The 13646-nt window shown below is 48.5% G+C and overlaps 1 protein-coding gene across 1 annotated transcript in view; it reads left to right on the top strand.

Annotated features, from left to right (window-relative positions):
* The first annotated feature begins 1445 nt into the window (after positions 1–1445).
* The window catches only part of KCTD1 (potassium channel tetramerization domain containing 1), a 70350-nt gene continuing 58149 nt past the window's right edge, over positions 1446–13646 (top strand). Inside the window, exon 1 of the mRNA XM_064507332.1 lies at positions 1446–3530. Within this exon, the coding sequence (XP_064363402.1) occupies positions 1680–3530 (1851 nt within the window). The 5' untranslated portion in view covers positions 1446–1679. The remainder of the gene's footprint in view (positions 3531–13646) is intronic.

Here is a 13646-nt window from a genome sequence, read left to right as displayed (position 1 = left end):
TAGTGCCGGGTGGTCCTTGAAAGGTGCGGGATAGCCCGGCCCCAGTAGCGCTAGCGCCGCCGGAGCTGGTGAGGTGCGGCCGCCCCGTCGGGAGCGGGCGGACACGGTGCGTGAGCGGCGCGGGGCCGGCGCCCTTCTGCCCGAGCCGGGCAGACGCAGGGCTCCTCGGGGAAGGATAAGCTGATGTGCAGCGAGTCCGCTGGCAGAAGCGCGAATAGGTGCCGCTTGCCCGGGCAGCAGGCTGGGAAGCGCGGCGCAGCTCCCGCCTCGGGGACGGGACGTGCGCGGGAGCGGGAGCGGGCGGAGACCAGCCGCGCTCTCCCGGGGGCGGCGGGGGCTGGGCTGGCGAGCCCGCAGCGCGGTAGCCACAGCCGCCTCCAGCCGCCTGGAGCGGTGCGGACTCCGGCGCAGCGGGCACCCTCCGGCCCCCCAGGTCCTCGTTTCGCGGAGAAGCGCGCTCCGCAGGGAGCCTCGCTGGGGCAAGCTGCGGCCCGTCCGAGGGCAGCCAGGGGCCGCGGGAAGGGCAAAGCCGCAAGTGCCCGGCAAATCCTCCGGCTCCTTGCGCGAAACGCCGCCGCCTGCCCGAGGTGCGAGGCCCGGGAGAGGCTGCGGCGGGCGGAGCTGCGCCGCCGCTTCTGCAGGGCTGCAATCTCGGACAAACGGAGCGACGCGGGGGCTTTTTTGATAGTCTCCCCCCCCCCCCCCCCCCGCCCAAGCTGTGAAATTGCGATGTGTTAGAGTTACAAAGTGCGAGGCGCTCCGAGCCCCGTCTCTCCGGCGCTCCCGCCGGGCTCACGGTGCTCCCTGCCGCGCCGGCGCCCGCGTCCCAGGCAGGCGCTCGGGAGCTGCTCCGAATAGCACGGGGATTTCTTTTCTTTAGTTTCGGCGGTAGAGGGGGGAGAAGAGGGAAGGAGGAGCGAAAGTACCCAGGGATACGTCCCCGGAGCCGTGTTTCCAAACGCCGATAAGGATCGCGCTTGCCGATCGCGTCCCCCCCGCCCCACGTAACGACCGGTTTGATGTGGGCTGAGGCTGGCGCCGCTTTCCGTGCGGTCCCAGCGGAGGTGCTCTCCGGGGCAGGACGTCTTCCTCGGCGGGGGCGCCGCGCAAGTGCCGTGACCCCTCGCCGCCGCGGGGGAGCATCTGGCAGGCAGAAAGCTGGAAATAAGCGTGGGGTCGAGCGGAGCCGGGTGCGCGCCGGGCCCCGCCGTCGGGGCGCCGCTCGGGGTTTCACCGACCCGGTCGGCCCTCGCTGGCCGTCCGCACGCCGCCGCCGCTGCATCCAGGCGGCGAGGGACGGGCTGGGGAGGAAGAGCCGTCGGGGCGAGGCGCCGGCTCCGCGGGCCGGGCGCGGGGGGGCCCGGCGGCTCCCCCCGCGCCCGGCCCCCTCCTCCCCGCCTCGACGGGACGGGCCCGAGGTGAGCGGCGGGCGGGCGCCGGTAAGTAGCTCCGTCTCCCGGCGTGGGGCGCCCGGGCGGCCCCTCGGCGCAGCGCTTTCCTCCGCCACCCCCGTCCCACCCCCCCGTCTCTTCCCCGCCGCCGCCACTGGGAGCGCGGCCCCTTTAAGAGCCCGGCTTTGCCTCCCGGTAGCTGAAGGTCATTAAACACAAAAGCGCTCCAGCGCTGCGGTCCAATATAGCGCATGCGCCCTGCCCGAGGACTGGCAGGGAGACGGCAATATGGCGAGAATGCCTGGCAGCGGCGGCGGCGGCGGCGAGTGGAGCACCGGCACCGGCGGCGGCGGGGGCGGCGGCGGCGAGAACAATGCGGGCGACCGGCCGCCGGGCCGCGGCGGCACCCACCGCCCGCACCACTACTGCAGCGCCGGCGAGGAGGAGGACGGCGAGGAGGAGGATGAGATCCAGGAGGTGCAGATAACGGGGGACGAGGAGGAGGAGGAGGACGGAGCCGATGGGGGGCTGCTGCTGGACGAGGAGGAGGAGGAGGAGGAGGAGGAGGAAGAGGAGATGGGACTGGAGTGGGACGGCGAGGAGGAGCCGCTGCCGCCGGAGCCAGTCCATATGCCGGGCGGCAGCGGCGGCGTCGGGGCGGCCCCGGGGGGCGCCCCGGCGGCGGCGGCGGCCCCGGGGGGCGGCGGCGGGGCGGCGGAGGACTCGGAGCTGGAGGCGGCCCTGCTGCTGCAGCGGCCGGAGCGGGCGCGGCTAAGCGAGAACACGCGGCTGGCCACCCGCTACGCCGTGCGCATCTTCCGCGAGTACCTCAGCGAGAAGGCGCAGAGCCCCGACTTCGAGACCATGGACAAGGGGGCGCTGTGCCGGGTGCTGCGCTCCTTCTACGCCGAGGCGCGCTCCAAGAGCGGGCAGCTCTACTCCAAGTCCTCCCTCATCAGCATCCGCAGCTCCCTCAACCGCTACCTCAACGAGCCGCCCTACTGCCGCACCCTCGACCTCACCAAGGACCCCGAGCTCCGCGCCGCCAACCTCACCCTGGCTGCCGTCATCCGCAAGCTGGAGGAGCAGGGCGCTGGGCCTGTGGTGCAGAAGCAGGCCATCACCCGTGCTGACCTCCGCAAGCTCTACACCTGCAGCGTCTTCAGCACGCAGAGCCCCTTTGGGCTCCTCAACAAGGTCTGGTTCGAGACCTGCATGTACTTCTGCACCCGGGGCCGGGAGAACCAGCGGGAGCTGGAGGAGGACTCATTCGGGCTGGCCATGGACGAGGACGGCCGCAAGTTCGTCTACTTCAAGGCCCTGGGGCCCTACCACAAATCGCGCTCGTCCTCCTGGAGCAAGAAGCGGGCGGAGAGCAGTGATGAGGAGAACCTGCCCCGCATGTACGAGACTGGCACCGAGTTCTGCCCCTACGCCAGCTTCGTCAAGTACCTCTCCAAGCGCAACCCCCTCTGCAAGGCCTTCTTCCAGCGCCCACGGGACCACTGCAGCGAGGGCGACGTCACCTGGTACGAGAACAAGGCCATCGGCAAGAACCTCCTGGGCACCCGCATGCAGATGCTCTCCAAGGCGGCCAAGCTCTCCAAGACCTACACCAACCACTGCATTGGCGCCGTCTCCATTGCCACCCTCAACAGCATCGCCGGCATTGGCACCAAGCTGGGGGGGCCACAGCCACTGCACCACCACCACCCTCCTTCCCACCACCACCACCACCACCTCCTCCACCACCCTGCCGGCGGGGGCTGCTACACCCCCGCCACCCTCAACGGTGGGCTGCGGCCCCGGCCGCCCGCCCCCGACCCCTACGTGCTGCCCAAAGACGGCGATGCCGCGCCGGTGAAGGCGGAAGCGGCTGCGGTGGCCCCGGCCAAGCGGGCCCTCTACGAGGTGGTGTTCCCGGCGGGGGCCGCGGCTGGTGGCGACGCGTGCGGGCCTTCCGCCTCCCCCAAAAGACACTGCCGCCGCCCTACCGAGCCCCTGGACGCCGCCGCGCCCGCAGTGGTGGTGGTCTCAGTGAAACACGACCCCCTGCCTCACCTCCTCCCCGAAGCCAATGGGCACAGAAGCACCACCTCACCCACAGTAGTTTCACCTGCTATTGTTTCCCCCACACAGGTAACCGGAAAGAGGGAAGAAAAAAAAGAAAAGCTGACAACCCCACTCTTGCCCCACATAGCCACTGCGCCCCACTTTTCCCCTGCTCCCCCAAAGCCAGGCACCGCCGCGAGCCCCGGAACGGCCCCCTTGGGAAGTGAGGCGGCTCCCGGGGTGAGTCTCGCTGTGCAGGCGCCAACCAAGCCCGGCGCGAGTTTGTAAACTTCCTCACCCCGGTGGTCGTTCGCTGCGCCCTGGGGGGCGGCCGCCGCGGCGGACGCAGGAGGTGCCTGGGCGCTGCCGCTCTCCCCCTTGGCCGCAGCCACGAACGGCTCCGCTCTGCCTGTGACCCCTAGCTCTCCCCCCCTGTATTTTTTGCGGGAGTTATGACTTACGAAAGTCGGGCCAAAATAGTAGATAAGGGCGTCAGATATCGTTAGTGTGTATGGTGTTCTTGATGTGCTAATGAACTATTTGAATAACCTCAAATGCAGGAAACAGCCAGGAGAATACTCAATTACATACTAGTAATGAGGGTGTAATTTTAAACTTCAGAAGTTAACAAGAGGGTTAATATGGCAATTGCATTCATCTTGTATTTGTTTATTTAAAATAGCTCTGTTTCCTGGCAGTGATCCTTTTTTTTTTTCTTTTTTTAATAAGCAAATTGGCTTTAGTTGCATTAGTTGCCATAGTGGCGAAATATACAGTAACAGCACAATTAAACGGGTTAGGTGCAGTTTAACTGTGGAATGAGACTAAGTTCATTAGATGTGTTTTTTATTTAGGTGAAGCAGTCTTGTCAGAGACGCCACAGAGATGTGTCTTAATGTGCGCATTGCGGATCCCTTCTGCTGTGTGCCTGCGCACGCTCGATATGCGCTCCCCGTCCCCTTCAAAAGTAGCTTCCTTGGGGGGGGTTTTGATCGCTCCAGCTAAATTACCATACTGTGTTTCAATTAAAAACTTGCCACACTTTTACAGTTGGCTTTAAGTTTGGAAGTCATTCTAACTAAATCTATAAAACTTATGCAGTTACATTGTGCCCCATAAAATGCCATGTTTCAGGCAGTAACTTTAATGCTAGCTGCCCTATATGATTACAAAACCCCTCTGACATTCTTGTGTCAGGTAACAACAGCGGCTTCAATCGGGGGCCTAAAAGAGCGCTGTTCGGTGAGCGCAGGTATATGACATGCCTGAGCTGTTTCCGAAGTGGAAATACCAGTTCTGGACAAACTGACCCTTTCAAAGAGTTTGCCAGCTAATCAACCAGCCTGAAGGCTAATTGGGGAGGGGGGGAAAAAAAGTGTGTATGTGTGTGTGGGGGGGCTTTCTGTGAATGCCTGCATAAGCATCTCTGGTCTCTAAAATACCTGTGACCTCTCCTTTATAGTGGTGTGGTGGGTTTTTTTTGGTTTTCTTTACCACTTCAGTGGAGTACTGTAGTTTGATCTCCTGCTGTGTATATCTGGTGTCTCTGAATGGCTTAGAGGCTTGATTATGTGCAGATAATGTTTTTGTTCTAGCTCATTATTTCAGATATAAGCTAATGCTCTTTGCTGTGTTTAATGCCAAACTCCTCTTTCACCTGCTTTTAATGACCTTGAAAGCAATTTTGAAACTTTAGGTGTAATTCAGCTTTTCAGATAGTAACGCATGTGAGGGAAGGGCCGAGGGAATCGGGCAGAAGAGTCTTGATCGAGTTAACTGCAGTGGAGTACGTGCGCCTTTAACCTGTGAAATGAGGTGTCTTGGTACCTTAAGTTGTCAGGTTGTATAGCTTGATCTCGAGCCTAGCCCAGAAATCTTTTTATCGCTTCACACTTGCGTAAAGCTTACCTGAGGAGAAATACAGCTGTTGGACTGTTTGTCGTACGGCCGAACTCCCTATGCGGAGGATTTGGAGCTGTAGCTCTCATTAGCGGCTGGCTATTGGGGGAGAGAGAGGGATCTCACATAGATGATAGGGGACACAGACATGGGCTGTTTTCTTCACTGTATCAAGAAAGAAAAGGAGCAATCAGCAGTGTGGGTTTTTCAGTAATTATACGGAAACGTTCATCTCCATTCACCATCTAATCAGCTAAACAAGCTGCCCAGCCACTTCTGTAGCTAAATCTTGCCTTTGCTACAAAACTCATTAATTTAAATCTTTAGGAGAAGGAAGCTTTTTTTATCACTCATTCTTCTTGTGTCAGTTTTAACTTATGCACTTCTTCTGCGATGTGACAAAATGAAAAAATATTGGCTGTAGAAGAGATTTCCTTGGGAGAATGTTAATGTTAAACTTTTTCTCCCTAGCTACCTCTTTATAATAGTTATGCTACTCGAGGTCCAGGGCATTTCCTGGGGAAATTAATGACTGGCTGGGGTTAATGGCCCAAGGCATTGCCTCAAGCCATCAGCTCTCCCAGCTGGTCATTAATCCTCAGGAAATGCCCTGGCCCTCAATCGTTATGGCTTAATTATAAACAAAGACTTTCCAGGCCTTCTTACTGAATACATCTCATCAAGCAATGTGATGCTGAAGTCTGCTGTTGACAAATACTACTGATTTCTTGAAAACGTGAAGGTCGTAGGCTTATGTTTTATTGATCATCATTGTAATTATTTTTCAAGGGGATGGATTCTGCTCCCTTTGTGGAGTTGTATAATACCCTGGTGAATAAGTACTTAGCATGTTTATACTATGTGCTTATATACTCTTTTTTATAGCATTAATAATGTTAAGCAAGGTATGAAAAAGGTTAAACAAAAGGACTAAAATGAATGTATTCAACTTGCTCTGGCTGCAAACTTTAAGTTTAAGAATCTGAGCAAGACTGTTAATTTTATGGTTCTCTGTCATGGTTGCTCCCATCTTTTGTTTTAGCCCCAAGATATCTTTTAACACTTCCTTTGTAGGAGCCTCTTCCAGAGCTAGGGAAAGGTACCTTAAGTGTTCATCTTGATCCAACTATTGCTTTAGGTTGCAGCTTTGAGAGCAGAATTATACAGTGTATTTTAAACATATAGTACTGTACCATCATGGCATAGCTTTCTTTTCAGTCCTTATTTGCTCTGAAGTGTAGCAATTTTCCTGCCACTGACAGCAGTGCTTCAGTTAAAGTTGATGACAGAGGGATGTAATTTGGCTGTTGTTCATCTCTCATGCTCCTGAAAGATGAACAATAGCTAAGTTTAAGCTTTTGATGCTACAGCGTGGTGGTAGCTGTTGAGGTTTATAGACCTGGTACACACTGAACTTACTACAGTAGTAATATCCAAAAATAGATCTAAGAAAATAGATTGGTTTCTACCACTGGTGGGGGGGAGTTACATGTCACTTAAGAAAATGCTTCTCTTATGCTTGTTCTCTAACTCAGTAGGGTTTCTCTGGGATACTTGTGAAGAATTCCACCACCTATTAAGATATCTACCAACCATTTAGTTGTTTAAATGTGGCCCACGTCTGCACAGTCATGGGTGTTCTAGGGAATCCGTAAGCATTTTTCCTTCTGGTGGTCCTTCTGACCACCTTGTTTTCTTTTGATCTGGCACGTGTCTTTTCATTGCCTTTAGGCTTTCTTTGAAGGGCTTGCTTTGACCAGAACCAGAAATCTGACTGCAGGTTTTGGAAAAGAATGGAGAACAATAATATGTGGTGAATATAAGTAGACAGCAGGCACAACTGGTGACAGATCAAAGTAATTAATGAAGCAGGCTAGTCTCCTCCTGTTCTTTGGTGGGGAATAAGAATCCTCCTGCTTGATTTTTGGCCTGGGTGCATCTTATGTTTCCACAACATGGCCACAGAAAAGGCTTCTGTCCTCTACAAAACTTTGTAATACTCTTGCTGGAATCATGTGTAGGTGTTTTCCAAGAATATAGAACAGCAAAACTGATCAGAAAGCTTCAAGGAGAAATGCTTAGGATGGCAGTGTTAGGATGGTAGGTAGGCTTTATTTCTATCCAGATAATAGATGGTACAATAGCCCCATCTTACAGGCTTAAAATACAGCAGCAGTTAAGACTGGTGACTGCTAGATACCTTGTTACTTCTGTGGGACTACTTCTGTTTATCTAGTTTTAGAAGTTGGTACCACCTATGCTAATGCCTAGTTAGTGCTACTTTCTTTGATTATGGATCTTCACAGCTTTGAATAAAATCCAGGAAAACCTTGAAAATCTTGAGGTTTGAGGATAAAGAGAACTACAAAACCATACCCACCTCTGAGGCTACTTTTTTTTTTTCTTTCTATGAGAAAGATTTTTCTTCTAGCAGATCCACAGGTATGGAAATCAATTAACCATGTAAGAGACCTATTTAAACAGACTGTCATCAATGTGTTTGTAAATCCTGGTGGGAGCAGGGGTGTGAAATGCTGTCCACAAAGATAGTGCTCTTATCCATCTCCATAGCAAAATGCAGAAATGCTGGTTATTGCTATTACTTCAGTGGAAGTAAGTTAGTGTGGTGTGTAACTCTGAATTCAAAAAATCATCAGGCAGTCTTTTGGGGTTTTTTTGAAGATGGTAGGATATCCCAAATCATGTTCTCTGTAGCTAGCATGAGGTTGGGTATCAATATGGTTGTTTCCCAAGACTGATGTCAGAAAACTAGAATGGCGATTAGGCTTAGTGATCTTGTTAGGTTATGAGGGTTATAGTTGCACCAAAATGAATGAAGGAAATTCTTTTTTCTTTCCTCATTCGATTTGGATCAACTATTTAGTGTTGCGGGCATTGTTTAAAGGTAATTCAGAAGTATATTTCTTAGATCTGTGATGTTGTTTCGGTACATGCGCATAGAATTTCAGTATTGGAATTTAAACTCCAATACATTTGCCAGACTGTCTTTATGGAGCCTCTTAGTTCCATCCACATGTTATAGAGGAGAAGTTAAATTATGGAACTGTCAGGTCATAATTTCTTCCATTAGCACTTCAATTTTTTTTTTAAATATTTTTACTTTTTAGAAATTATACTCCTTTCAGATAGTTGCACCATGTGAGCTAGTCAGAAAACTTATGTATGCTTGCCTAGTCCAGCCTTCAATGACTACAAGAGGTGATCCATTCTGTATAAATCAAATGTAGATGACCTTTTTGATGACAATTAGGAGGAAAACCAGCATCATTAAAGTGCTGCCATGTTTTGACACTTTTTTCAGTTCTGTAGAATCTGAAACAACTGAGTTGGTACTCTTCCTCTGTGAACATCAAAGATGAAGTGCACAAACTTAAAGGCAGCAGAGTTTTTTTTTTTTTTTTTTAACAAAAAGCTCGTGTGATTATCCTGCAAAAGATTTCCCATTGCCCACTGATCTCCTTCTAGAGAGCAAGAGATCAGAAACTGTTCAGTCTAATTGGTGAGTCTGTATGACAGTGAGCTGCCTTATTTCATGTATGGTGTAGAAATAAATGAGTGCTTAAACCCTTTGAAACATGCCACTACTGCAAAAGCCATGGGCTGTAATTAAATTGAATGTGGGGTTGTATTGTCTTGTGCCCTTGGCTATAAACTTGATAACAGACCATGGTACACCCACTATTGTGTTAGAAGCTGGAACCTAATTAGCTGTGTTGTAGACTTGCAGTCACTTCGGAAGACCTTCTGTTCATCTCTCTTTCCCAGTGTCCTTTTTTTTATTATTATTATTCTGGTCTTCTGTTTCTGAAGCAACAAATGTACCCTTCTTTTCAGAAAAAAATCATTAAGGGCACGTAGCCAAATATGTAGGTGCAAGATAATTTTTTATCGTATTTTGGATTCGAGGGACAAGTGTTAATAACTGTATTTTATCAGATGTAGCAGAGATTTATTAGTGTCGTGATAGTCAAAATATATAATCGTGTTTTCAGGGGATGCTTTATAAGTCTCTTTCAGGCATTTGGCGGGGAGTAGGGAAGAGATTGGAACTTCTCATAATACCTTGGTCTTAAAGTAACATTGGATAACATAAGATAATTCTGTTCTGCTTGTTTTGGGGGATTATATATATGGGGAAAATGGCTTTTACAGGCTTTTACAAATTCACGTGCTTTTGCACTCAGCCAGTTTTAGTTATTCAATCTGAAAACCTTCAGACTTGCTAAGGACTTAATCCCTAATGATGCAGGCAAGTGTCTCTGATGTGTTCTTAATGCCATTTTTAGTTTTGGAAATGGTCAAAATTGTAGTGCAAGGATGCAGGATATACATTTCCAGTAAATTCTTAGTTAATTGATACATTTACCGATTGCACGTATCTGTGTGTTTCTGTAGCTAGGGCAGATCACTTTAAACTGAAATCAAGTGGGTTTTTTTTGTTTTGGGCAGCTTTTTTGCCTATTCATTTCACCAATATATGAAAATGCTCATGCACTGTATGTTTAGGGCGTATCTTCTCAGTATAATGCAGTATAGTGCATAGATACTCGAGCTAGCCTCTCTTGGGTCTTCTGACTTCTATTAGTCTGTGTGGCGCTCCGCACTGATGTGGTCTGTATCGTTTCTGGAACTTAACTGTAGTCTGTATAGCACGTTATAGTTTCCCTCTTGGAAAGGGATAACCACTGGTCTCCTGACAGTGGCACTAGCAGTGTGAAACTGATGCTTTGCCTGTAATTCTTCATGGTTTTTTATTGGGGAACTGAAGGAGTCCAGAAGACAAAACTAAACTAATGTGAGCTGTGGGGAGGCATAGACAAATCTTCTGGTGGAGCTTCCCCAAGGTGGCCAGAGGAGAGAAGGTCTGAGTGTTGCTTTTCCAACAGCGAGCAGCTCCTAGGAGTAATCACTGCTGCAGTAGGTCCCTTCAGGTAATGCAGCCTGGAGCACACTGCCTCAGTAAAAGGAGGGAAGTAGAAGTCTGTTTATGGGAGATGAGAGGCAAGGATGAATTTTGGCTTTTCTTCTGTTTTCTTATCCTAAAGATTGTCTGGAGATGCTGAAGTGACTTCTGATCTGGGGTTTAAGTCTACCACAGTGCTCCATTTGGAAGAACCAAGTCTGGCTGTGCCACTGTTTATTTTAGCGTGGTCTCTTCAAATGGGGAGTGGGAGGACAAGGAGGCTGTATGAGTTGAGACTACTTGGTAACTCTAATGAAGGAGGTACAGCTCTCAGGCTTCTCTGTAAATTAGCACCTGTGTACACTTTTACTACTTTTGCAAGTTTTTTTGTCAGAAATGTAATGTGTAAGTGAATGAATTCCCCTAAAACTGTTGTATTTTAAGCTCTTTTATTTGTGTGTCCATTCACAGATGTTTAAGGATTGCTGGAGAAATTTCAAGAGTGATTTCTCAACACCCACAGCTGAATCCTGAGCTTTTACTTACCACAATGAATATGTTTAGTTGCTTCTGTTGCTACTGTTAATTTTTCTCTGTAGATTTCAAAAACAGCAGGGAGAAATTGGTCTGTTTGCTGGCCAGCAAACTACATCTGTTTTGACTCACCCTTGATTCTGCATTACCAGCTGTGCAGCCCACCAAGCCTTGTCGATGGGACCTCTGGCATCACGGCTGAGGTGTCTGAGGGCGCACTCGGGGTAATGGCCAAGAGCGTCAAACCTTTTCCATGCAATGGGAAATAGTAGGTGGATTAATTACCTAGCATCCTCCAGCTTGGCACTCATCTGGAAAAGAAGCCCGGGAAGCTGTGCTCTTCCTCTGGTGTCGGAAAGATGAGGGCTGGGGTGTCTGGCCCAACCAGGAGGGAGCCGTTTGGCAGGTCTAGCACAAAAGAGAAACCGAAGTCCACTGACGTCTCCTCCTCACTTCAGTCCCATTTGCAGGCAGATTGAGACTGTTCTTTCTTTATGTGTAAAATATGGGGTAGGCTAGGAGGAAGGAAGGTTAAGTGGACTAAATAGCTTGCTTGCTGGCTTGCTTCCTTCTTTCGTTCCTTCCTTTGCCTCATCGTGCTATTGTCAGTTGTTACTTGTGATGTGCCCCATGTATTCCTTCCCTTGTATTCAAATTGCACCACTTATAAATGAGTGAGTAGTCTTAAGTGCTGTAATTAACCCATATAGTTTTGATGCCAAATTAGAAGGACCTAATTGTGAAAGCTATGCTGATGAGTTGGAAAGTATAAATGGGAGCATAGGTGTCATGACATCCAAGCATCATTCATACTATGGCCTGTAGGTTTGACTGTTATGTAAAGAGAGAGCTAACTTGAATAAATTATGCTGTTGAGGGTTCCCTGTTTTTCTAATAATTTTGTGAGTAACATAATGCTTACACAAAGGATATTTGTGTGCTGTACTTCCTGTCTTAATCTCAGATATGACAGGAATACGTGCTATGGTTATCACATACAGTTAGCTGGAAAATTATTATAGACCACATTTGCAGTAATCAGGAGATAAACTCGATAAAAGCCCACAAAAAGCCTTATTAGTACTGGTTTACAGCTTGAGTTCACAAATTTGTTGTCTTTCCTGTCACCTTTAACACTGATTTCTGGAAGCTCTCCCTATACCTGAACAGAATCAGGTTCGCATTTCTACTAAACTCTTTAAAATGCTTTCGGGGGGGTGGGGGGTGGCGGGGCACAGGAGTAAGACGCTCTAAGCATGTGGGTTTTGGTGAATAAGCAATTGAGAAAGACGTGTTTAGGCTGTTAGTTTATTTTGCACTTTCTTTTTCTATTGGCTTTTAATTTGGTAACAGTGAAGTATGCATCTTGCCAATCATCCCTCTCTGAAATGCAATCCTGCGATATGGTAAAGTCAGATGAGTTGGATAAGTATTTTCCACGCAGCTTTTCGTGTGCTTTAATGGTGCTTTGAATCATCCGTATTGTGAACTTAGGCACACCAGAACTGCAGAGTTTAAATGAAAATGCACTCTGCTTGCAAGGGGGTCTGGGCTGGTGAGATTTTTATCAGTTGACTTTGACTTGTGAAGAGAGACTAAGCAGTGGAGACTGGCAAACCTCACCATAAGGACTACCAGGAGTGGGAAAGTAACTGTTCTCAGAGGCTAAAGGGATAATGTAAAGCTGTGTTGTCCATGAAGCTCTGTGAGAATTAAGTTCTGTAGAAAGAAGATTGCTGTTGGTAGGAATATGGTTTCTTTCCAGCACAAACATGGGAATTGCAATGTGAATATCGCAACCTTAGGCTCTAGTTCTTCTGCTCAAGTATCGTTTTCTAGCAAATCAAATAAGCAGAATGGGACTAACATCGTTTTAGTGTCAGACTAAAAAAACTACCACAAAATTGGCTTTTTAAAGCTGTTGCCAATCCAGAGTGGTATGTATAACATAGCTAAGATTCTTTTTTTTTTTTTTTTAAGAAAAGAACTTGTCCCTTCAGAACTATGTGGTTGTCCCTTCATTTCTGTGGGCAGTTAACACTTTTCTGAAGTGGTCTTATTTTTATCACTTTAGAAACTTTTCAAGTTACCTTTTTTTGGATGCTTAATGCATTATTTGTGAAATACATCTGCATTTGTCAACTGGCTTCTTCAGATAAAACACTGTTAGTCTTTTGTTTTGGTATCTCTTAAGGAGATCCTGAGTGCTAATGTTTCCACTGAAAGTACTTTTAAACATAAGCTGTTCACTTCGTTGTTAGGTATTTCAAAGTACCTGAAGCAAGGAATGCCAAAGAACAGCTAAAAGCCAGGTTCATTGTGGCTAGTAAAAAAAAAAAAAAAAAAAAAAAAAAAAAGAAAAGTCAAAATGGATATCAATTTTAAAACATACAGTGGCTCCAATATTAATAAATATAGTATTAATAGAAATGCTAATACCTTGTATGGATGTGTGGAAGTAGCAATACAATCATCCACTATTGTGCAAATAGCAAAAAGTATCCCCACAGCACAGAGAAGGATAACTAAACTCTTTCCAAAGTTTATTAGGGTAACCTATTAGGAAAAGACTCCTCATGCCTATGTTGAAATGAAATTTTAACCTGCCAGTTTTCTTCAGTACTGGGTATTCACTTCTTAACTATTAGTTGGTATATTCTGGATCATGAATATGAAAGTAGGCTAGACTTGCAGTACAGAATAATGCTAAAATAGTAATTGTTGCAGTGATTGTTGAAATGTATGGCAAACAGAAGCTTATGCATATTATTTTGGTTTTTGAGAGAGACTGAACCATCAGGTCAAATCTATAATCTTTCCAGGAGAAGATATAATGATCGACTAAA

This window comes from Dromaius novaehollandiae, chromosome 2 (genome assembly GCF_036370855.1).
Source record: "Dromaius novaehollandiae isolate bDroNov1 chromosome 2, bDroNov1.hap1, whole genome shotgun sequence".
Taxonomy (NCBI): Eukaryota; Metazoa; Chordata; class Aves; order Casuariiformes; family Dromaiidae; genus Dromaius; species Dromaius novaehollandiae.
Note: the sequence above shows the minus strand (reverse complement) of the source record. Positions and strands in the feature narration are given on the sequence as shown.